General features: G+C 41.3%; 2 protein-coding genes across 2 annotated transcripts; both read right to left on the bottom strand.

Moving 5' to 3' along the window:
• Nucleotides 1-454: 454 nt before the first annotated feature.
• Nucleotides 455-19,111, bottom strand: rps6kc1 (ribosomal protein S6 kinase polypeptide 1). The gene is made up of 16 exons (XM_028397443.1): nucleotides 18,938-19,111; nucleotides 17,882-17,917; nucleotides 17,045-17,165; nucleotides 16,692-16,807; nucleotides 16,510-16,603; nucleotides 16,375-16,428; nucleotides 15,827-16,249; nucleotides 15,536-15,660; nucleotides 15,236-15,334; nucleotides 13,625-13,672; nucleotides 12,971-13,103; nucleotides 10,451-12,115; nucleotides 9,141-9,230; nucleotides 4,321-4,403; nucleotides 2,739-2,834; nucleotides 455-2,334 (listed from the first exon to the last, which is right to left on the bottom strand). Exons 1-16 carry the CDS (start codon nucleotides 19,037-19,039, stop codon nucleotides 2,233-2,235), a joined length of 3,387 nt encoding a protein of 1,128 aa, XP_028253244.1. The 5' UTR covers nucleotides 19,040-19,111; the 3' UTR covers nucleotides 455-2,232.
• Nucleotides 19,112-19,490: 379 nt separating this feature from the next.
• moxd1l (monooxygenase, DBH-like 1, like) lies at nucleotides 19,491-23,200 on the bottom strand. The gene is made up of 13 exons (XM_028397603.1): nucleotides 22,930-23,200; nucleotides 22,702-22,848; nucleotides 22,227-22,379; nucleotides 22,058-22,141; nucleotides 21,371-21,526; nucleotides 21,199-21,301; nucleotides 20,940-21,112; nucleotides 20,771-20,859; nucleotides 20,539-20,635; nucleotides 20,390-20,449; nucleotides 20,182-20,297; nucleotides 19,991-20,084; nucleotides 19,491-19,766 (listed from the first exon to the last, which is right to left on the bottom strand). The coding sequence occupies exons 1-13, from the start codon at nucleotides 23,197-23,199 to the stop codon at nucleotides 19,608-19,610; spliced, it is 1,701 nt and encodes a 566-aa protein (XP_028253404.1). The 5' UTR covers nucleotide 23,200; the 3' UTR covers nucleotides 19,491-19,607.
• Between the last annotated feature and the right edge of the window lie 202 nt (nucleotides 23,201-23,402).

Genomic DNA, 23,402 nt, shown 5'->3' with positions numbered 1-23,402 from the left:
CTGACACAAGGGAATGCACTACGACACAGCTAACAGCCTACGTATATGTGTGAGTGTGTGACGATGAACACGTGCGATTTCAGGTGATGGAGACGGCACACAAAACCTGTGGATGAGTTAAGTTACAGTTTACACATTTCCTTCATAGTGAAGACTTTGAAATAAATTAATAAAGTCTTCATGAAACAAACTCCATCCTGCGTTTTAATTTGTATGAAGGTTGTAGCGACACATTGCTGAGCAAGAATGGGCCAGAAAAGCACTAAGTGCAGCTCAAAGGGGCCTGTGTGTATCTCCTGGGTATGTGTTTGTGTGTTCTATCATATTAGGGTCACAGTGATACGCAGCAGGAGTGACAGCAGCTTTCTAGGAGTATCATCGGTCCAGCAGATAAAGCGGGTCGTAGCCTCAGAATAGTATAGGTACACATCGAGGATCAGTGCTGTTCAGCCAGGTATATTTATTGTTTTTCAGAGTGCACCGACACCACAGACAATCAGAAAAACAATTGGATGTCATAGTAATGCTTGTGTCTGATGAAAAGGGTTAACATGAAGCTGATCAGTTTTATAAGTTTCAGTTAACATGAGGGTACTGCAATGTAGAGGACTGAGCATCTACAGTAGTGATTATCTGAGTATTGGTTAGACAAACGTATTCAATGTTTAATAATCTTATAATAACAGCCTCATATGATTATATAAGAGATGATATATGGCATGTGATGCAGTTATGATAATGTAAACCCGTCACTGTAAATATAAAACCAGTGTTAAGATCTGTGTGGCAGCTCAAACACACACAATCAAATAAAAACGATTGCACTGATGTGGCAGTTCGGTGATTGACATAATGGAGACTGACTCCTGGGTGCACCTGTCGGTCACAACAATGCCCTTAAAAAGATCTGTTTACATGACACAAAACATTATTCATTGTTTGATAGATTTTTTTCAAAGTATTAAACATCTTAGATAAATCATAATTGTACATGCACAAAATGCAGTGTTGTACAGAACAGAGGATTTCCTCTGATTATTAATAGAAACAAATGTAATCTGTAAAAGGGCTGGTTTCAATGGCTTCAGCCTTTTTGAGTGAAGACCACTCAGGAGGGAAGGTTCAAGCTACGGGTCTTCACCTGGCCCCCTTTTCCTACAACAATCTATGAAATAATTTAACTAAATTCTTCACTAATCACAACACCCATGTCATATCTAAATAATTATATTCAAGCACTTTGCATAGTGTCTGTCTATCTTCCTCTTGACAACAAAAAATTGATGATATGGGGATATTTCTAGATCAGAGCAACACATCATGTCAGCTAATGTCAATGTACTCCATAAGGAATGAATTACTGTTTTACTGAGGGAAAATACACACACACTGAAAGTCTGTCAGTTTGAATGAACTTAACTTTAACTTTTAGCATATTCTTCAGACTTTTTAGGTACAAATGATGCACACGTTGTCATGGATGATATTTACCTTTATGGATTGGATTCCTACTTAGGTAAATTTATCATAAATCAAGTGTCTGGTATGTTGTAGGAAGACAGCAATATAAACGGGGTACAATCACCCGTTTTTTTAAGTAAACCATGCTTTCTTATGGACAGTATATGGGCCAGGATAACAGCTGCCAGTCAAAGAAGAGCGCTTTTGTTTAAGTAAAACACCGTTTCTAAGGGAAAAGACTAGATTAGATGACCTGACTTTAAGAACGAGCTTTGTTAGTGGACTGCAGACAAATAACAAAAAACTTTGCTGTGCTTGTTCAACATTGGACTGACTCTATTCAAACAATTTTATCCTTATGAATAATTTACTTCTAAAAGTATGGCAAAATAAGGCCATGTTTAAAAAAAATACAAATATTCTTTGAGTAATGCAAAACAGGAGAACACAGAAGCATCACCTCTTGCTCTGAGTCGTTTCATTTTGGCTTACAGCTACTGTATCAGGAGTGTAAAACCTGTGTATCACCACCTAGTACACACACACACACACACAGTTACTGTATACATTATTGCACCACACATGTGTGAAGTGTTCCCTGCACCAAAGAAGTTACATGGCAAATGAATAAAGAAATGAGCACACGATATGTTCAAATGGTAGATCTGTGCAGAAATGCATAATCTGGATTTACTCTGTATGTGTGAGAGGAGCTTGTTCAGGTCAGCCAGTATCCCAACATGCAACTGTGGTTTCCACAATGTACACCACCTATTTGGGCCAGTCCACTCTGGAGAAGAAAGGGTGGGATTTGATATCGTCCACACCTCCCACACCTGCTCCCAGTCTTTCCATTGGGTTGTACTGGAGCAGCTGCACAACAGACAAAACAGCAGACACAAAAGTGTTTAATACACACAAAAGAGAAAAGTCACACCATGGCATTTATGCAAAATAAAGTGTAATCATAATCACTAGGCAGTCCAAATAAAAACACATTTTGCAACCACACTGGCTTCGCAATAGATTTGTGCTACATTAAGCAGAGAAAAATCCAGGCTAACCATATTAGCACACATCTAAAGATTACCAGGTTTGAGGATTTGCAATTAGCTTTAAGATATTAGCAGAGTGCCAGCGCTGTTATTAAGGACATGTCCATCATGAGTATTGTATGTCAGCTGTAATCTGCTGAAAAACACACATTCTCCTAATCACTTAAAGTAGTTATGGGGAGATCTGGTGTTTAGACACTAGTTGCCAAATAATGCTCTCACCTGCTCCAGCAAAGATCTGGCTTCCTCTGACACAGACTCGGGGATGTTGAGAGCCGTGTGGCGACCGATTCCTGCGGGATGGCAGCGCAGCAGAGACTGTGTGGAGAGAAGGAGGAGTGGAAAGAAAGGGGACAGATAACCATCATTTAAAACAGAACATACAGACACCCACAGAGGCTAAGTCAACGTGAGTGCACCAGGACTGGACAAATAGGAGGAGACCAGACCAACTGAAAAAACATTGATCACAGCAACTACAACAAAGTAATGATGTCACTGCTGTTGCTTTTTCTTAAATCTGTTGTGTGTCAGGAAAACATGAAAGACATTTTTACAGGAACGGACAGTGAATACCAGGATTTTTTTTCTTTTCTTTTTTAAACAAAGGTCAAAATGTCAGTTTAGCTTTGGAGACATACTAATCCTACAAGTGAGAGAAAGTGAGCCTGCAAGTGCTTTTCTAACCACAGAACAGAGTCCCATTGTTACAGTAATTGACAATAATGACTGCAATCAGTACTTTTACAGCACATCTTTCAGAGCTTCTACACTGACAAACTGGAAATGCTACTACAGAGTCTGCAGTGAGCAAAAGCTATAAACGGTGTGTTTGTATTGAGGTACCCTGTGTGTGTGTTTTTTCCATCAGTTAGGTTGGTTGCCTCCCTCTCCTGATATGTGCTGCAGGAGTTCTGGCTGCGTTCCTAGCTGCAGTCAAGACTGCTCCAGGCAAGATCTTATCCTGCAAGGATCAGGAGACACTATGTGTGCCTGTGTGTGTGTTTTCATGCCAGGACTGTACCAAGACATAATCATCAAAGGAGACATCTGTGTGACTTTTTTTAAACCCTGGTAAATGTGTATGTGTTCAACATAATAACACTAACCTAACACCCCGACTCATGCTTAGGCTACTAAAGAGAAGCTCTGATGGCTGATATGAAAATATGCCCACTGGCTATCAGTTAGAATTTATTCAAATTTGATAAGACAATGAAGAATTGAAGGGATGCTCTGCACCTGCACTGAGTGCCTGTACTCACTGTGCCAGTGTCCTTCAAGAGAGCAGTGAGTTATAATTATGCACATGTTTGGAAACTACATATAGAGTTGTTGTCTTCAAAACAAAATACTTTGAGTGTCTTAAAAGACAGGGCCTCTGATTCTGGAGCAGGTGAGCTGCAGCACCTTGAGAGCTGCCCTGGTCTTCACCTTCCACGCTGCTCTGAGGTCGGCATGCTCCAAGCCCAGCGCTGCTCCAGGAGCCAGCAAAGAGGCCCGGGGAGAGCTGACCCCATGGCCCAGCAGATGGAGCTCAGGCTGGGGAGAAAGTCACACCGACACCCCTGGCACTCCCCGAGAACCAGAGTAAGAGACCGCAGCCAAGACGCACCTCACACACATATACACACAGACAGAAAACGACAACACATCCAGGCACGCGTGCAGAATCACACACAACCTGGCACGACCATAAAGAGTGTGAAAGAGTTGAAAGCCAAGACACCTACAGACATCCCACAACACCTTAGCAACAAAGATTAAAAAAAAACAAACATTTGTTTGTACTTTTTTGACTCACCATGCCTGTCAGGAGCTCAAACAGGATGGCGCCCAAACTCCACCAATCACAAGATGCCGTCTCCTCACTGATACCTCCCACCTCTGCAACAAGAGCACACAAACAAAAAACAAAATCAATAGTTTAGGCAGAGAAATCATCACTCATTTATTTAACTAGCAAAAAAATCTCAAATTTGGAACGTAATCAAATATGAATATTTAAAATCATGTATTGATCTTAAGCCATTTAAAGTGTCTTTGTCACAGTTTCAGACTGACATCTTGGATTACTTAATATTTCACTAAATTGATGCAATCAATTCAAAATGAGTGCAAATACATGGACACAGTCACACACACACAAAGTGTGTGTCTCATAAAAGGGTGATTTGCATAATAAAAAGCAGTTAAACTGAGGAAACCGTCTGTGCTGCAACTTCACACCATCTGCATGACCTGACCTCCAACACAAACACACACTCATACCATGCACACAAATACACACCAAGAAATATAAAGCAGGAACACTTGAGAACAGAGTGAAGCATTTTTGTTCATTTTTCTTTACTAAGGTTTACTTCTAGCTGAGTTTAAAGGCTCCAATTAATGATCGTTTTTATAAATAGTTAATTGGCTGACAATTTGTGCAATTAATTATTTGTTTGGCCTGTCAAAGAAAACTAGTACATCTTAATTTACTCAAGCTGATGTAATTTAATTTAGGTCCTAATAGCTTCAGTTTTCATTGAAGAATAAAGCAAAGCAGCAAAAATAAAAATAATGTTCAGTGTACACACAAACACATATATAAACAGCTCAACGTATTTGCAGGTTAAACACTCTTACAACCTCATGCCCACATTCTGTTCTGACTTCTGGAATGACAAGCAGTCTGAAAGATATCTGAAGGCTGCTGAGACTCTACATGTGTTCGAGTAAGACACAGAAACTAAGTGATAACTGTTTGCCAAAGTCAAGCCTGTGTGTGTATATGGTAACTCCACTGGGTACCAGATGGCCTCTTGTGCCACTTAGCTTCTCCTCTGCTCTCCAGAGGGGAGGGGCCCTTGGTCACCCAGAGGGCCGAGACCCAGGGTCACTTCTGTGCATGGCCAGGGACCAGGCACCTCAGCTGGGGCAGCATATTAGACAAAGACCCTTCATCTCCTGGAGGCTGCCGAGAACTCCAGGGCCACTGCGCAGCTCTCTTGCAGCCAAGGTTAGAGAGGGCTATGATACGACTTGGACGTTTTGTGTGCACACACACATACATTCACACTACACACATGCAGCCAACTGAGCAACCAGTCTTCAGGGCTCCCCAGGACTACTGTTTTGACAGCCAAGGAGAGAAGATCGTCATTGAACGGACCAGTGATACCTGTGTAGTTATGAGCTGGAGGGAAGACACTGGACACAAACACACACACACACAAACACGTACACGTCTCAGAGCAAGGTCGATGTCATCACAATGGATTAATGTCTAAGGAGCTGCAGGGAGAGTACAGTGGAGCTGGCTACACTTACCGCTCTGTCAGAGCGAGGCAGGGAGACAGAGAAAAAGAAGAGGATGGGAAAGGAGAATTAACTGCATCCACAGGGCATGGGTCATTCAGAGCACACTGTTACAGTGAGCTTTATGATGTGTAAACTTTCCAATATGAACAAACCAACGCTAACCTGCCAGTTTTTTTTTTTTTCTTCAACAGCACAGATTTCTACAAAAACAGGTACAACAATACAGCGTGTTCACCTCATGGCCTCTTCTTCCCTTTCCCCTTAACAATGCACTTCCCTCCTGCTTTGTATCTTAATCACACCCCATCTCCTCCCTCCTGGGGGCCATAAGGAACTTTCTCTCTTCTCCTCTTAGACAGACTTCCCTAAAAAACTTAACCGACAGTCTGACTAAAAGAGGAACTTGAGCAGAGGCAGGTAGGAAGTAAGGAAAGATCAGTGCATGATGTTCCAAGGCAATGCAAGGTGATCTGTGAAACCCATTTCAACAACACTATAGAATAGAATAGAGTAGAATAGAATAGAAGGGACTTTACAAAGAACTCAGGCACAATAAAAGAATACACACAGCCATGTATAATGACAAACAATATACTACAAACACTGTTTTAAAGAAGTTTGTTTCCGAAATGTGGTGGATAAAAGCTGAATTTTGCTTCTCCACGTCAGATGTGTCTCAGATAGTCAGAGAGGTTTGACCAGTCCAGCCGAACTTTGACACAAAGCCATTTATGTTTTATAAACCACCAGTAAAAATAAAGCTCAGTTCTTGGGACAAACAAGAAGAAGTGAGAACTGAGCTGTGGTATTCTGAAACAGATGCAGGTGTCTGATTAACGTTTAGAGAAGCAGACATTCACTTGAGATGATATTAGGCTGAATTTGTCTTGAAGAAGGTTGTTAAAATGGACGTTTCTGGCTGCTTTGTAGACTTTAATATATCAAAGACTAAACGCAAGCTTTCTACATTTGTTAGTTTAAATAAATATTGTCTGTTTTTATCCTTGTTTATCTGAAGGAAAATTTGTCACATACATCATCCGTCACAATAAAGCAGAAGTACTTTCCTGGGTACAATGTCTTCCTTGAAAAGCCTTTTACAACAAAGAGATGACAGCTCTATGTCAAAAGGGGAACTGAACTTTATCTTCCATGAAATCATGCATGGCTGAATAGGTAGAAGAATAAAAAAAAAACAAAAAACAAACAAAACGTATGATGATGGAGTCCTCAGTAACTGCCTTGTTACCTCAGAGAGGAAGAATATTGAATTTCCCTTTTCTTAGACAGTGAAGACAATCAGTTTTGGTCGTGCTTCCTTCTCGACAGAACAATAAACAATTCCTTTTTTGGTTTTAATTTAGGTTGTGCTACTCAGCAGCTTGTTTTTTTTTTCTTATCTGAGAACAAAATATTAACCATCTGATGTTTATCAGTAATGACAAAACGGTGAGAAAATAAATAAGCACAAGTGCGGGATAAACAGATTAATACCCTGTATTTTCCAAGCACACTCCCGTGTGTTTTTTTGGGTGTGAATGTGTGTTTTAAAAACATGTTTCCCCTCCTTCTCTCTCACTCACACACACACACACAGGCTCATACAGTCACAGAGGACCCCCTGCTAGCTTTTTGGCAAACAGTCATAAATCTGTCATCAGGAATGAAGCCATTGCCAGAGCTGACCCTGTCTGGATAAACAGCAATACATAACAAGGGCAGGAGACACACACACACACACCTCCATTAGGAGTGTGTGCTCAATGTACTTACAGCTAGACACACGTTGTGGGACTCTGAAGTTAGGTACTGAATACAATGTGTGTAAGGAAAAGCAGATGACAGCCATTAATGTGTGTGTGAATTTAACATATAGTCAGACCAAATGAAAAAAGTTCTTTCATTAGGACACTTGGTACATGTCAAAGTGGTCTGTTCACTTACAACAGCTTAACACACCCCCTACTGGCAGCTTGTAAGTATTACATACAAAGATACACATGGGAGCAACTGTCATTTAACTAAGAGGACCTTTCACACCTGGACTGAAGTCAGTCCTCACTGTTTATTGGCTAGGTTCTATCACCAAATATCTTTTTGATTCATGACATGGGAAGTGTGATGAAAAGAAGCTCTGAAATGTTAGAGTTTCCAGTCATGTTACCTCCTGCAATGGCATAAAATGTCCTGACAGCTTTTAACAGCAGGAATAAAACGACTTATGTGTTAAACAGGTCTCTGCATTATGTATATAACTTTGTATATAGCTTTACTCCTGTGTCTTTAGGTCATCCACTGCTGGCCACTAAAACATATGCTTCAAATTGCTTCTATTTCTATTAGTAAGCTTTCAAACAAGCTAAGTGAATGAACACTTTGGATATTAAACAGAGCATTTGTTGCTTTTAGGTTTATTACAGCAGTGAGATACTGTATGTTCTAGACACAAGGAGGATTTAAATCTGAAGTGACCTTCCTGGTTTGAGAGAGAGGATGAATGTGAAAGAATAGCTTAATATACTGTAAGTGTGTGGGTGTGAGGGTCATTGTCTCCAAGTGTATGCGGTGTTTTTTTTAAACTAGCAGTTATCAGTCCTGCATATTAATGAAACATCAAATTAAACATGTCACACATAATCTACTATCTTACAGCCCATATGTGAATCCATATGCTTTAGGAACAACATTATGGAAAACCTAGCCACCTGAGATGTCAAATACACACACACACACTCACTCTCACACACACACACAGAAGTGTTAAGTAGGGACCGTGCTGTAGTCTAGCAGCAGTTTGTTTTAGGCAGCTTTTAAACAGCATGCCAGAGCTGCCACAAGCCAGCTGAGGGCAAAACATGGGTCTGCCACCCTATTGACTGCTGCACAACAGCACACTCTACAGGACAACAGGAGAACTACAACACAATCTGGCATCTCTGAAGTGTAGAGGAACAAAAAAGCTGTTTTTTATGTTTCCCGTATACATTCACTGATCTGTGAGATCTAAAATTACTAAAAAAGGTTAAAATATGGTTCCTGCTTCTCATAGATAATAAACTATTTAGATTTAGATTTCATTATTTTATGTCAATAAAAACTAGATTAATATGAATTAATGTCTGCATGTTTTGCTTAATCAGAATCAGAATTCCTTTATTTATTCTCGAGGGGAATGTTTTTTGTTACAGACGTAACAACGTAAAGTATAAAATATGATAAATATCTAAGTAACCTAAATATAGATACATAATAACTCATTACTCAGAAGAAACCTGTCTAATTAGTACATTTAGGATGACTAGACTACTTATATCTCACCTGGTGCACAGTACATATTGCCAATGGCTTCTTTGTCACAGGACTCCTCCACATCACACCAAGTGCAGAAGTAGGTAAGCTGAATATGACCTAAGGAGAAAGGATAGTAGTCAAACATCCATCCAGTGCTCTGCCTCTCATAAAACCCACACAGCCACTCCAACACTCAACTTTTCCAACTATTTACTAACCTTTAGTGCAGCTCCTTCCTCAATTCCTTTCCTGCCTCTCTACATCCCCACCGTGAAGCTTTTCAAGCACACAGCCCTGGCGATTACTCCTGTTTAGCGGCTACCCGTTAACGCTATCATTAGAACTAATGGTGTCATTAGGTAGCCGTGGCCATTAGCCTGGGCTAGCCAGACTGATGCACCACACTAGGCCGTTGATGGGCCCTTTAGAACAATAATTACCACAAGGGAGACGAAAACAGCCACTCAGCTAATTAGATGCTTGTTGATAACGAGGTGGAGAGAGATGATTGTAGGACGACAAAAGAAGAAGTTGAGGGGGGATCTGTGACCTCGTGGTAAAACAACACTTTTCCTTCTAGAAGAGCCTTTATTCTGGTAAACAGATTACCGTAGACTGTGGTTGACTGAAGGAGGTTGCTGTCAGACAAACACAACACAGGCTACACCTTGACTTTGTTTGATACAACTTTGAAGGCTTTGGGAAAACAAATAGCTTTAGAGTGACTTTTTACACGTTTGTTATAGCTTTTAGTCTCTTCAAGGCAGCAAAAGTGGCAGAATTATTTTTATGATCCTGTTTCTTGAAATTCATAGTGTAGAACTTAAACACACAGTTGGGTTTATATAGTAATGTGGTAGACCTTCAGGTGGAAAACAGAGGAAGCATCCGATGCTCCAAATAAAAAAGAAACTGTATTCAAAAGAAGGATTACAATCGACAGCGAGGACATTTTACCACTAGTTTTGGAAAGTGTTATGTTCAGAACTAGAGTCCGTTTCCACAGTTTCAAGATGATAATCCATTATTTAGGTGTAGTAAATATAATTTTGCAGTGGCATTCACTGGCACTGGAAATTCTGCAAAAAAGCTTTAATACAACACTGTAAAATTATAATATAGTGGATGTACTTGTCATGTGGGTTTGGTCAATAAAAGTCATCTAGACAGTAATGTTTTGTGGACAGACAGAGCAGCTGACATATTTTTAATTTTTTAGACATCTAACCAAACACAAAAGCACAGGACAGATTGAGCAACTGTAAAGAACAAAAACAGAAATTCTTGTCTAAAGCTCTGTGTAACGAAAAAAGGCTAAGGAATAACATCTGTCTTACCTTGGTGGTCGAGCAGGATGTTATTGGGATTTAGGTCACGACAGATGATGCCTTCTTGGTGCAGAGAATCCAAGGCTGTCACCATCTCCACTGCCCAGCATCGCACAAACTCCTCAGGGATACGAGCTTGGGATGCTGCCAGTGACAGTTCATCCAGCTCTGCAAACAGCCGTGATACTTCTTTATCATATTTGCTTTCACCTGTATTACTGATACCTCTTGATTCACCATCAAGATCTAATAAATTCTCAACAGTGGTAAAAGCTTCAGTCCCATTAGTGGTCAGTATAGATCCTGTGCTGTGCCCACTGGGTTGTGGAAGCAAGTCTGTATTTGCCCTTACAGCAGACTCTTGTTTCTCACTATGGGAGTCAATATCTGTAATGCTTGTGTCAAGAGGAAGGTCATTATTTTGGCATTCAGGATGAACAAACATTTTGTCAGAGGCCTCTTGTCCAAATGTCAAGCTGTAGTCATCCCACAGCGAGTTGAAAGGAGATATAGATGTAGCACTGGTGTCACAGGTTGCAGAAGCTGTGCATAAAGATGACAACTCCTGCTCAAGTGGCTGCTGCTCCTCTTCTTCCTCAGGCTGGCTATGAAGCTGTAAAACATCAGGCTGGGTTAACTTTTGAGGAGAGGCTGTGACCTCGAGGCCCAGACACACTCCTGAAGTTTCAAATTCCTCCTTTAAACAGCCTACAGTCCCGCTCACTACAGGTAGGTTGACCAAAAGGTCTGGTGGACGACCCTCATCTTCAACTACTGCCTCTTTAAATGAGATGACAGGCACTGACTCATTGGAGCCTTTATCACTGGAGTCCAACCCCCAAAACTCCAAGCTGGGGCCTCTGACCTCATGAGCCAGCTCTGGAAGCTCCTCAGGGACATCTGAGCCCAGGTCAGATGTGGAAAAGAGGGAGACCTGCTTATAAGAGGACCGCTGCTCAGCTATGTCCAGGCAAGTCACCTCGCTTGCACTGTCTTTGCTGTCAATGCGAAAAAACTCCATAGGCGTGTGCTTAGAGTGACCAAAAGACACAGGCACAGCAGGGGAACATAAAGGACTGAAGACTTCACTGTGATCTTCTCCCTCACCACGGTCTTGTTCGTTGTCGTGGGTGTGGCCGCTTTTATCTGACAACTCACTGAAAAAGCCAAGTTCCTGTGAACTTATAGGTGAAGAGAGACTGTCATTGCTAAGCAACGAGCGGCTGCGTGAGGACATGGTGGTCGTCGCATTGGGCACATCCAATGAGAGCATTTCCTGTTCGCTCTTCTCTTCCTCCTCCTCTAGTGCATCTGGTTCTACTTTCTCTTGTTCGTACTCATTGCACAGTGTCAAATAACTGTTGGTGCACTCTTCTTCAGAGGTAGCTCCAGAGTCAGACTGGGCTTCAATTTGTTCAACAAGCCTTGAAGGGAGAACGCTTTTACGAGAAGATGTAAAGACTCCTTCTCCTTCCTTCTGCAGCCGTGAGACAGAACCTGAACCAGCAGCAGCCCCTGAATCACAACTGGCTGAACCTTCATCTGAGGGAGGTATGGCATGCTGCGGAGAGTGTATTGCTGTTGTGTGGCTCTTTTGGATGAAAGGAATGTCAAAACTTTCGTCTGGGCTTGAAGTACACAGGTACTTTCCAATGTGAGACCACAGCTTCCCACCTGAAGATGAAAGAAGCAGATCAGTAAAGCCAAAGACAAACTACAAAGGAAAACATTAGTAAAAGCACTGAGAAGTAGAGAGGAAGTTATGCTATAATGCTATAATTTATTCAATAAACTCATTTTGTTTTTCTCATTATGAAAACACTGCATTAAAAAAACATGGCAAGACACACACACACATGAAGATACACACATAGCTGTAGAAGTGAGCAATTGGAAGCCAGCATCTGTTGTGTGTGATGAGAATGAATAGGGAGTTCACAGTGATGATAATGATAGCAGGGCAGCTCGATGGCTTAGAAAGTAAAACCATCCACATGTCGTTTTGTCCAATGTCACTCAGGTCACTGCCTCTCTTCGTCTGCCTGTCTATCCTCATTCAACCCATCAGCTGTTAAAAGTGCAGCAGCCTACAGAGGCCTAAGGACTGAACCTGGATTTTCTGAAGTGGGACATAACAAGCAGTGAAACTGACTTCAACTGAACTGGCATCTGATTACCTTTATCACATTATGTTGAACAGGCCCATATGACATTCAATACTGTCCACTAATATTAGCACAGGGTGGTTATGGAGTACAGCAGATTGAATAGGTTACAGGGCATTATAAAATATGGCTGCATTTCATGGTACGCACTCACCCACATGCACATCCTAGAGTGAGTGGGATGTAAGGAGGTCCAGGTGTTGGCATAGCTAATGAAGCATGGCGCCACCTGGTATTCAGAATAATGACCTGTGACACACACCCATCTCTATCAAACATCTGTCTGGAACAAGGGCACAGGGAGGGAGACAAGAGGGAAGAAAAAGCAGGAAACAGGTGGAGGCAAATAAGATAAAAGAAGCACCTTCTGCATATTGCAGGAGAAGGAAAACAGAGTCGTCGGAGACGATGAACTTTCTGAGCTGCACCATGTGGGGCACAGAGTGTGGAATGATGGTCCTCTTAGCACGCCCACAATCACTGCTTTTCCTCAGACCCTGCAAGGATCAAGGAAAGAGAGGAGGAGGTTAATTAAGGGTAAAGTAAACATACATAATTAACATGTGAGGACACAAGTATAACAAAAACAGAGGGATGGACAGGAGGAGGAAGAGGAAGCTGTGAAGATTGAAAAAAAAAAAAAAACGTGGTAAAGGAGAAATCTTCCATTAGTGCCAGAAACGCCCCCATGGCAACCCAAAGTCACTGGATTCATCAAGCTACATACAGCACATGGCTTTGAAAGAGCCACACAAATTTATCAGCGCTAAAGTTCACACCGGGTATGAGAGTGTGTATTCATGTGTGTGTGTGTGGGCACGTGTGTGCATATTCATTTGTGCCCGAGCTGCGTGTTGGCATCTGGCACACGTCTCACACCTGAGAGCAGAGGAGCTGACAGGGACAGGCCCATTAGAATCAATTACACCGGTCACACACAGGGGCTTCTGGCACACTTCACACTTACAGTCAGGACGATGAGGATGCAGAGCGAAATACACACACAAATTACACTTACTTTCAGGATGAACGTCTCTTGTGTTCTCTTGTCCATGACCAGAAGAACCTGCAATGGAAGAGTGCCATTAATTGTGGGGATATGAACAGACATTCAAAGTCTAAGAAGATGTTGTGGTTATGTCCTCCGAGCATTATTTTTCAATGACTGTGTTGGGGCACATATAAGGGTCATTGCAAGATAAATGTAGGTCCTTAAATTATATTAGAAAAATTGGCAGTAGCATGTTGTATCTTGCTGTGTTAACCACACTCATATAAAACACACTAATCCAGGAATCCAGAGATCTTGCACTCAAAACTGGCCACTTTTAAATATTTTTACAAATTTTATATACTTCACTACAGAAAAAACTGACCCAATAAATTTCTTTCTAGATTTTCAGTTTCGTTCCTCAAAAATTATGCACAGAGCCATGCAATATGTCAGGGACATTAAAAAGAACCAAAGCCATCTCTACACTGCCCAAATTTCATCCTACTCTTTCTCACTTTACTTTTTGGCAGTTATTCTCTTCCGTTTCTCCCATTTCTTCTTAATATCTTCATCTCCTGCTATCTCAGGCCCACCTTTTCTCTCTGACATCTTCATTGCTCTTCTGCTCTCTCACCGTCTCAGGGGAGAGCTTGAGCATATGTGCGAGACCCTGAGTGCATGTGTTTGTGTGTGTGTGTGCCTCGTAGTGCGTGCGTATGTTTTGTGGGTGCGTTCTCTCCATGTGACCCTGACTGGGACCAAACAGGTGCAGGCTAAATGGATATGAATGGAGCTGTGAGTAAACAGAGTGGCAGTGCTAGCCAGGGCGCTAATATAATTAAGAAACAAACATCAGGGAAGGGGGGAGGTGGAGAGGAGGGGCAGGGAGGGGGCAGTAGGGTGAGGAGCTCTCTCCATCTGTCCCCTCTGTCCCCATTTAAAGTGAAAGGAGCGAAAAAGAAGGAGAAAGAGAAGAGTTAAGCGCGGTCATAGCCTGATAACTTTCTTCCTGGTTACAGCTTTTTTGTGTGGTGGGCCTATATGCGTTCTTGTGTGTTTTGGCCACAACTCTGGAAAAACACATGTTGGTATTGTGTCAACATTTTCCTTAGGGTTTTTTGTGTGTGTGCGTAGGATGAGCATCATTGATTCAATGTTGTGTGTCGCTCTCAGAGCTGCTTGCCAAGTCATTTCATGGCTGAGTGGCGAAGTTGCTTCGCAGGCAGCTGGTTGAGAGGACCAGCAACCCAAACTGACCTTGTGGTAGTCATAAACGATGCTAAACATACACACACTCAGCCTTTACCATACAATGAGTAAATCCATCACATTTTACTGCCTCAGATAAAAGGAGGTGATCGAAGATGGAAAGGACACAAGAAAGAGAATTTTGGAGGACATTATCCACACTCGGGCCCAGATTATGGTTAAATAATGTCTGTCTGCTTATGGTGGCTTATGATGGTTCTTGAATGCACTATGCATATAGTTCATTCAGAAAATACAAAAAAACAAAAATACAAATCGCTTAAGGTTAGAAATTGTTCAGGAGCGTTTTATGTTTCAGAGTGATATATTACACCAAGGGTACTGTTCATTTACAGAATGGTCTGTGTCGTATATAGAATGTCTTACCTTATCTATGATTCCTAACACCCTGTAGGCGCTCAGTTCTTCAGATGGACTCTGCTGCCCTCCTCTGCTAGTGGATGGGCAACACTGAGCCCCAAAGGCCTTGAAAACAGTGCACAGTCATTAGTTTTTGTGACTTCCTGTAACATTTAACCAAGTAATATAAAAAAAGTCTTCATAATTCATCATAATCAAAAGATAAGGGCAGTCTACTCAGCTTTGATCATTACAGTACACTTTTTACCACTTGCATGTAGAGAACACAGACAGCATAATGCCCTGTGACAGCTCCCTCCCACTCACCACTGTCTGTGTTGATCCTTGACCCATGTTGCTTCTCAGATACTGACTGGATATCTGCTCTGCACGCATCAGATACTCGGCAGTCTTCTTCTTCACAGCCTCTCGCCGTGCGGCACTGGGCTCACCTGAAATTAAAAGAGGCAGGCAAGATAATTTCTCTCTACAAATAAAGTTTCTATATAGTAGAATATAATTATTGTTAAAAGAGTGACATGATGCATTTTGACACAGGTAATATAAAAACAAGCCACGTAGATGTTTTTCCTCACTGAAGTGGCCATACTTACTGACCTTGCACTCCCTGCAGAAGCAAGTCGACTCCACTGCGGTAGTACAAAAAAGCAGCCTGGTAGTCCTGCTCTTTTTCCTTTTGTACAGCAAAACAGATGAGCTCACTAGCTTTGTCTAGGTAGTCTGACTTAATGTCCTTAGTGCTGCCACTGCTGGCCTTCTTCAGACTGCCAGAAAAGAGCGGGGTTTGACCTGGCCAGCTGACCTCCGGGTTAGGGGCTGAGGAAGCAGGGACTGGGGCAGGGGATGAGGTGCGGCGTTCATGCAAGGGCGGCAAGCGAGGGCTGCAGCTACTGCTAATGTTGGTGGCTCCCCCCTGTGGCTGGTTAGGGGAGGTGCGACCTGAGGCCATGCCATCGTCTATGTCAGCCAAGGAATCTGTATCCACTGCCAGGGAGGTCAGGTCACTGTCACTGGATGGGCCTATGTAGGGACAACAATGTTGGGATCAAGTCACCCACACTTACAAACTAAAAAATCTAAATATGACCTAATAAATTAAATCTAACTAATCTCTTATGTAGGTTGGTTTAACACAAACTACTTACCTCCATACTCAGATGTGACAGTCAAATCCTCTGTACCACTGATGTCTCTCTGAACTAAAAAAACATATCAACACATTGTTTGAAATAGCAATTACTGTCATTTGAGGGGAATATTTACATTGTGTGTAATCCTACCGTCAGAGCTACAGTCTGACAAACTGTCAGCTAGGAAGTCTGAAAACGGCTCAGCTGGTCCAATGAGCTCTGAGCCGTCATGGACCTCACCTCCCTAAAAAAAAATCCTAAAGTTTATTGCAGTCCATCTGGGATAATGCTTGTGTTTCCTACCATGTGTGTGTGTGTATGTGCTAGGGTACCTTGAAGAAATCTTGAATGTGCTGACTACTGTAAAGAACAGGGATATTAGCAGAGAACTGTAGGAGATCCTCAGAACACTGTCTTCTTTCTTCAATCACCAAGTCATCAAAACGACCTACATATGCAAACATGAAACAAACATGATACACAAATGGACACAAGTGATCACGCAATGTAAAAGTAGTGTTTTCTACTCTAATACAACAAAGTTGCCTTAAGAGGGCACTAGTGTGACTAAAAAATGTAATAAGAATTGCAATCATAGGTCCAATAGAACAAAAACAAGTATTTGGAGGTATTTCTATACCTTTATTAATGTAAATGTCTCAGTTTAATGACAATTGTTTCTTACCAAAAACTTTGGCCTTAGCAAAGGGAGGGAAGAGCTCAGATTGGCTGCATACATTCTTGTGCAGCTGCCAAAGATTCTGATGGAGCTTCCGGAAATCACTGTATCTCTTCCATACAGTTATCTACACAAACAGCAAGAGACGACACAGACAGAGACAGTGACTACTCTCTGAAGCTTCACAAAATATCAACACATCAAACTACATAAAATGCTAACATAACAATTAACAAGTGTGCAATAGAACTTAAGCCACAACCCTCTAACACAAAGCAGGATAAAGGTACTTACTTTGTGGCAAAGCATGACACCCTAATGTAGAGAAGATGCATGTCTATTGTCCTAAAATCTTGGGACTGCAGTGAGGAAAACTAACGATCACCACTCCCAAACTGCAGGGCTTCGCAGTAACGGAGGTATGTGTGTCACCAAGCAAAACTGTCTCTTGCTGTGTCTCTTAGACACACATTCAGTAATTGACATCATGCTCACTGCATTAGTGCTGGCTCCAGGCTAGACAGAATTCCTCAGTGTGTTTGAAATGTAAGTAAGCACGAATGTGTGATTTGTACTGCATGTCGCTAGCTAGAAAGCAGTGAGGTTGTTAAAACTTTTTCAAGACAAAATGGTTGATAATTAATGAATCTGAACCCGTTTCCTTTATTAGGAAGGGGTTTAGGGATGTTGAATATACTGTGTCTCATTCAGCTTTGGTTTGCTTAAATGACACTAAAGCAAATGTTGAAATCTATCTGTTGTAATCATTCAAACATATCACCAAACATGTCTAACAAAGTCTTTTTTCTAGTCACTTTCAAGGACAATGGCTGCATATCTTACCTCTTGAACATCCTCTGGATTCTTCCTGGAGATTATCTGCGTGAAACAAAGGGAACAGGACTTGACTTAGATGTGAGGGTTTCCTATCCTCTATTGCACAGACTTTCTCAGTCAACTGTCACAAGTACGAGCAGGGGTCCGAGTGTGACAATGAGTGCATTATAAAGGAAATGACGGAAGTCTTGAGTGTTAGAGCGAGACATCACCAAGAGTCATAATGAGCAGCATGGCAGCCAGGCAGAGACAAAAAGAAAGTCAGCCTGTCATTGGTCTACTCAGAATGTCAGTCGAGTCACTGATGTCACTGGTATCCACAAGTCTGACAGAAGTGTTGATGAATACTAAGATACACTTCATCATCAGAGGGCATATGTTATTGAAGAGTTACTGTGTATGCCGACTGCAACTCTACATCCTGTCCAAAATGTGGCTTTGGCAAAAATATTCTTCCAAATGTAGTGTTACTTTTAAAATAGCAGGTACACCTTACACTGGGAGAGACTTTGACAGTTAAATAAGTGACATGTAGGCTACAAAGTTAACCCTGACAATACTCCATCTCAGCTTGCTTGTAGCTTGTACTTAAATAGCAGGTCTGGGTTGATGTTAAGGATCATCAGCGTCATGATATTAAGGCTTTTCTCTCATTATATTATAAATTTGAATTATAAAATAATGACAACATGACCTAACTGAATGATTGTTTATCCTTTAGCTATTATGTAACATCAGCAAAGCTAACTGCTTAGCTATTCAGCAATTATCACCAATCAGTTTGCTTAACGTTGCTAAAGTGAGTTAGCAAACAGCACTTAGGGTCAAAAACGAAACTACAATTTGAAACAATAAACATTCTGCAAGTGTCCGTCAGCTACAGTGAAAGTATTTGTAAAAGCTGTCATCACTGTCAGCTCATCGCTGTGGGGTTAGAGATACGTTTTTGTGTTCATATCCGCATCATTTCAGCCTGGCTACAACAGCTGTAGCTAGACAGCTAGCTAACAACACCTAGCAGTTAGCCTAGCCACTAGGGAAAGCCATCACCCCGTTACTTACCCTTGCAGTGACTTTGTACACAGTGTAGCCTTTCTTGTGTTTTTTAGGATCAGTGACAGTATAAAACCGGGCAAGTTCTCCTCTGTCCCGCTGCGATATCATTCTGATAGTGACAACATTGCCGAAGCTACTGTTGCAGCCGGTTAGCCGTACACATTCATTCTGTGATTAGCAGTCACTGACAACTCAACACAACTGCGTTAGAGCGCCTCCCTGAGCAAAGACTGAGGAACTACACGCATTTTCTTGCCATTGCACCATTACAACTGATAACATCACTTACGCATAGTATTTTGGGATGTGTGTATTTATTTAATTACTGGTAAATGATTTTCTCATTGTTACACATATATTTTAACAATAAGTTTTACACTGCAGTCAAACTGTAGCTGCACAGAAAAACTGCACACAAACAACAACAACAAGTGCATTTTGTTGCCATCATGTCTCTAAGGCATAATCATAAGCATTGATGAGATAGCATGTAATTTAATGTTGTAAAAAATAACATATACCCTGAAAACCAAATAACATTATAGGGTTACAGGTGAATGTGTCTATGATTGTACTGCCAAACATATATCAGTTATATGATGTAAAATCTATAACTACCTTAAAGCAGTGCAAACTGAGTGTGGAAATAGTAAAGTATGCTTCTGATCCAATCATGTTATATTATTGAAGCCAAGACTTGCAAAATACTGATTCCTGTAAGGTTCACCATCCAGGAAGTGCAGCGTCTACTCGAGGCACTGCTCTTCTCACATGTAACAGTGAACATCTCCATCATCTCCCTGATAGTGCCATTTGTAGAAACAACTGTGGTTAACTGTGGAAAGAAAATTTGTTCTATAGTGAGGAAGACTATTACTGCAAAAAAAAAAATCATGTACTTTTTTTCTGCAGAAGAAGATAAGACTTAGACAGTGTCTTACATATTAAGATAGTAAATACAATTTGGATGGTTAAATTAAGCCATCCTATATCATCATTAGGAAATATTTCACCAGAAAAAAATAAAATATCCCATCAAAACATTCTGCTGAAACTTACATTGTTGTCAATGACAGTCTGAATTTGTGGTAGGGTCTTTAAATATGTCTCATAATCATCAATTTCACTATGGTCAGGAATTTCATCGTAGTCCCTGTCAGAAATAGATACAACGATATGTGCATGAAAAAATACATTTAATCTGTAAATTGTCTTGTCTAGATTATACAAAGGAATGCACTGGGTCTCACGGGCCGTTTGAGGCGATGCCCTCTGTATCTGGGTGGCTAATGCATGTGGTGATGTTGATTGCTGGATAGTAAAACAGGAAGGCCAAGCACATCTCATCAGTGGTTGCTAGCCCAAGCTGAAAGGAGAGAAACATGACAGACATTGATTTAAATCAATATCTTTTTCTGTAATAATATCCATAATACTGTAATAACAGCATAGACCCACTTTAGTGGCTTCAGTACGGTTGGTAGTATTGTAGGTGCACTCCACTGCAATCTCATCACCCTGTATGTAGCAGGAGGTGAGAAATGTCACATAAGATTCTTAACAACTCAAACTACTTCATCATACCAAAAGAAGCATTAAAGGTTCACCTGTTTGATAGTCTTGATGTGCCCCAAACTGGCAATGTGTTGCATCTCAAAGTCGTAATTTTCATCCAAGCCCAAGAAGTCTATCTGCTGTCCATCTCTGCAGACAGACTTTTCTTAAGTTTCAGACAGCAAACCTTTATCAAACCCCCGTCTTATTACAGTGTGTTACTGTATCTGGTTGACTGACTGTCCTGACAGCTGACCTGGCACACACTCAGCCTGTTTTTCTTACCTGAAGTGGCCGACTCTGACTTTCCTCCCAGCTAAGTGAGTGTGTAAGAGAACGGCAAACACTTGAAGGTCAGGCACAGGATTCACAAGCTACGAGGGGGAGAAAAAGTCTCTGATTATTCAGTTTATTCTGCTTGGCCATCTGGAGTCCACAATTCAGGGCTGCATACCTGAGAAAAGTGAGCTGTGCTACAAACTCCATAGGTGTGGAACTGAGAGGTGTTCGGAGGAATGTTGTACTGCATTCCCTCCATTGCCAGCACCCCTGTGAACAGTATGCCTACGTCGTGCTCCCGGAGGTCAGTTGTGTAGTACAGTCTCAGTCCTGAGCTGTCTTTGATACCTATGTAGAGAAACAATGTACAAAAATGTGTCTAATTTTACAAATATTTTATGTAACAACTAATAAGTTATATGTATAAAACTCACCTGTTTTCTCCTGTGGGTTACTGTAATGGATCTCCAGCCTGTAGAGTGTGTCTCTCTCTTCACCTCCAATTCGAAAACCCACATTTTCCGGGAACTCAAATGCCTAGGATTAATGCAAATTAGTGCTAAAGACAGAATACAGAATTAAAGCTAAAGTATATTTTCCCCTCACTTGTCCGCCCACTCCCCATGAAGCTACTACTCCAAAGCAGGCATCCCCAGGGTCGCCCATGTAGCACTGGCCTTCATGTAGTTCTGTCACGTAGACGGGGCAGCTGTACAGCAGCATGTGATGAACGATATCAGGGTTATCAATCACCGGTACAATCTGAGGAAGATTTGGTGAAGAAAATAGTGAGTCAGACAGAAAAGAATCATAATAAATAACTGCTTTTATTAAAGGTGGAGCAGAACAACCAGCCTGAATCTGATATTTCCGTTACCTCTATTAATTACTCCCATACATATTGATGTTAAGCTGTTGTCATCCAGTTGAGGACAGGTTATCAGCTGCTTGTCATTATTCTGTTTGTGGTAACAGCCGTTATAACCCTGTTCTCCACTTGAGGCAGTACAGATTTACAAACTCAAAGATCCAATAATATAAAATCTCATGTGTTGTGTTCAGTATTTTGTCAAACCTTTGGGACAAACCTCCATTTTCTGGGTAACCAGAGTCCCACCGGACACGCCAGAAATGATCTAGGTTACCTTCTCTCTTACAACCCATGACAATGCACTGTGCTAATGCTCTGAATAGATAAAAGAGGTTCAGTGTATGGGAGTGATCAGTATAGATGCCCCTTGAATGGAATAAACAAAACATATTTATGTTAGTAGAGACACCAATGATAATTACCTGATATATATGATGTGCTGTGTTTAACTGTGGAAAGGCCATTAGTTTACAATGATAGTAAGTTTTTGTCGCAGGGACCATGACCTGCAAACAGATAAAGATAAAAATTTAAAGTTGTTCTTTTATGGTTGGTTTCCTTACAGCTATAACTGTTTACATTTGTCCTTACGCTTTCCACAGTGGCACTGAGATATCTGGGGTTGTTTGGGTGCGTCCTTGGCATATAGTTGAGCAGGTTTAATTGCTTGACCCCTCTGCGCTGCCCATGATAACTAATCTCATCTATTGTTCCATAGGCATAGATTACATTAATGGGATGATCCTGTGAAAGATATGGCAACACAAAAGAAACGAAAAAACAGACTTGGTTATAAGACAGAAACTTGAGTATTACAAAAGAGAATTAGAACAACAAAGGACTATAGAATTACATGCAGTCAACAAAGAGACTGAGCACCAGCAAATAAAGTGATGTATATACTAATGTAGTATTATTAGGTCCATATGTTTGATACCACTATGCCATTTCAATAAGTCTTCCAAATATTATAGGAATCATCTAACATCCATTATTGATTGAAATAAATATAAACACAAACTTTATTGAATAAAACTTTAAACAGTAACAGCTGGTCAGGTCTTACAGTGATGTGGAAGTCATTTTTATCGCATGCTTGAATGGACCGCTCAAAGGTCATGATGGTTTGCTCTTCATTTTCATGCACAGAGAGAAGAGTGTAGCTCTGCTCCTCATCCTCTACAGGCATGGAATACCCTGTCGCATGAAGATCCTGGAACCAAAACAAAAAAGACTTTTGTGTCCCTTTCACTATCTTGTGGTTTCTGTTGAACTTTGACAACAAGCTACTCACCTTGAAGTATTCCCCGCTCGGTCCAAGTCCCCCAATTACAATGTCTGCCCCCTTCATGCCTCCGTTTGGGCTCAAACCAAAGCCCACCCAGCCTGTTGTGTTGACAGTAAGTTGGAATGTGATGGTTCCATATTGATCATCAAAGCCCCACTTCAGGCAGACTAGATGATCCTGGTCCAGGAACACCATGAAGGGCATGGTGGGGTCCATTGCCTTGGCTCCCTCAGTCCAGGCCAGTAACAGGTAGAGGAATAGAAGCAGAGCATGCATGATGTCTCTTTGACGGTGGGAATCTTCAAACTGAGCTCAGTGTCTGTGGTGCTGCCAAAACCCCTCCTACCCTCCTGAGACACACCTGCACTGTTAAGTGATACCTCCACTGATACTACAGAAAAAAAACAGTCAGTCAGTCATTTGATATTTGTCCTTGTAGGAGAACAAACACTGTACAGTACAGCATTTTAGATGACTTT

The sequence above is a fragment of the Parambassis ranga genome, chromosome 24 (assembly GCF_900634625.1).
Source record: "Parambassis ranga chromosome 24, fParRan2.1, whole genome shotgun sequence".
Lineage (NCBI taxonomy): Eukaryota > Metazoa > Chordata > Actinopteri > Ambassidae > Parambassis > Parambassis ranga.
The sequence above is the reverse complement of the archived record's forward strand: the minus strand, read 5'-3'. Positions and strand labels throughout refer to the sequence as shown.

Excerpts from the sequence above, each read along its gene's own strand:
- rps6kc1 (XM_028397443.1), bottom strand. The coding sequence starts at position 19,039 with ATGATATCGCAGCGGGACAGAGGAGAACTTGCCCGGTTTTATACTGTC. Across the intron at positions 16,250-16,374 it reads TGTCACATCTGAGTATGGAG|GCCCATCCAGTGACAGTGAC; the intron begins GTAAGTAGTTTG and ends GTCCCTACATAG. Across the intron at positions 13,104-13,624 it reads AAGAGACGTTCATCCTGAAA|GGTCTGAGGAAAAGCAGTGA; the intron begins GTAAGTGTAATT and ends TGATCCTTGCAG.
- moxd1l (XM_028397603.1), bottom strand. The coding sequence starts at position 23,199 with ATGCATGCTCTGCTTCTATTCCTCTACCTGTTACTGGCCTGGACTGAG. Across the intron at positions 22,380-22,701 it reads AAAATGACTTCCACATCACT|GATCATCCCATTAATGTAAT; the intron begins GTAAGACCTGAC and ends TATCTTTCACAG. Across the intron at positions 20,450-20,538 it reads ACATCAAGACTATCAAACAG|GGTGATGAGATTGCAGTGGA; the intron begins GTGAACCTTTAA and ends TGCTACATACAG.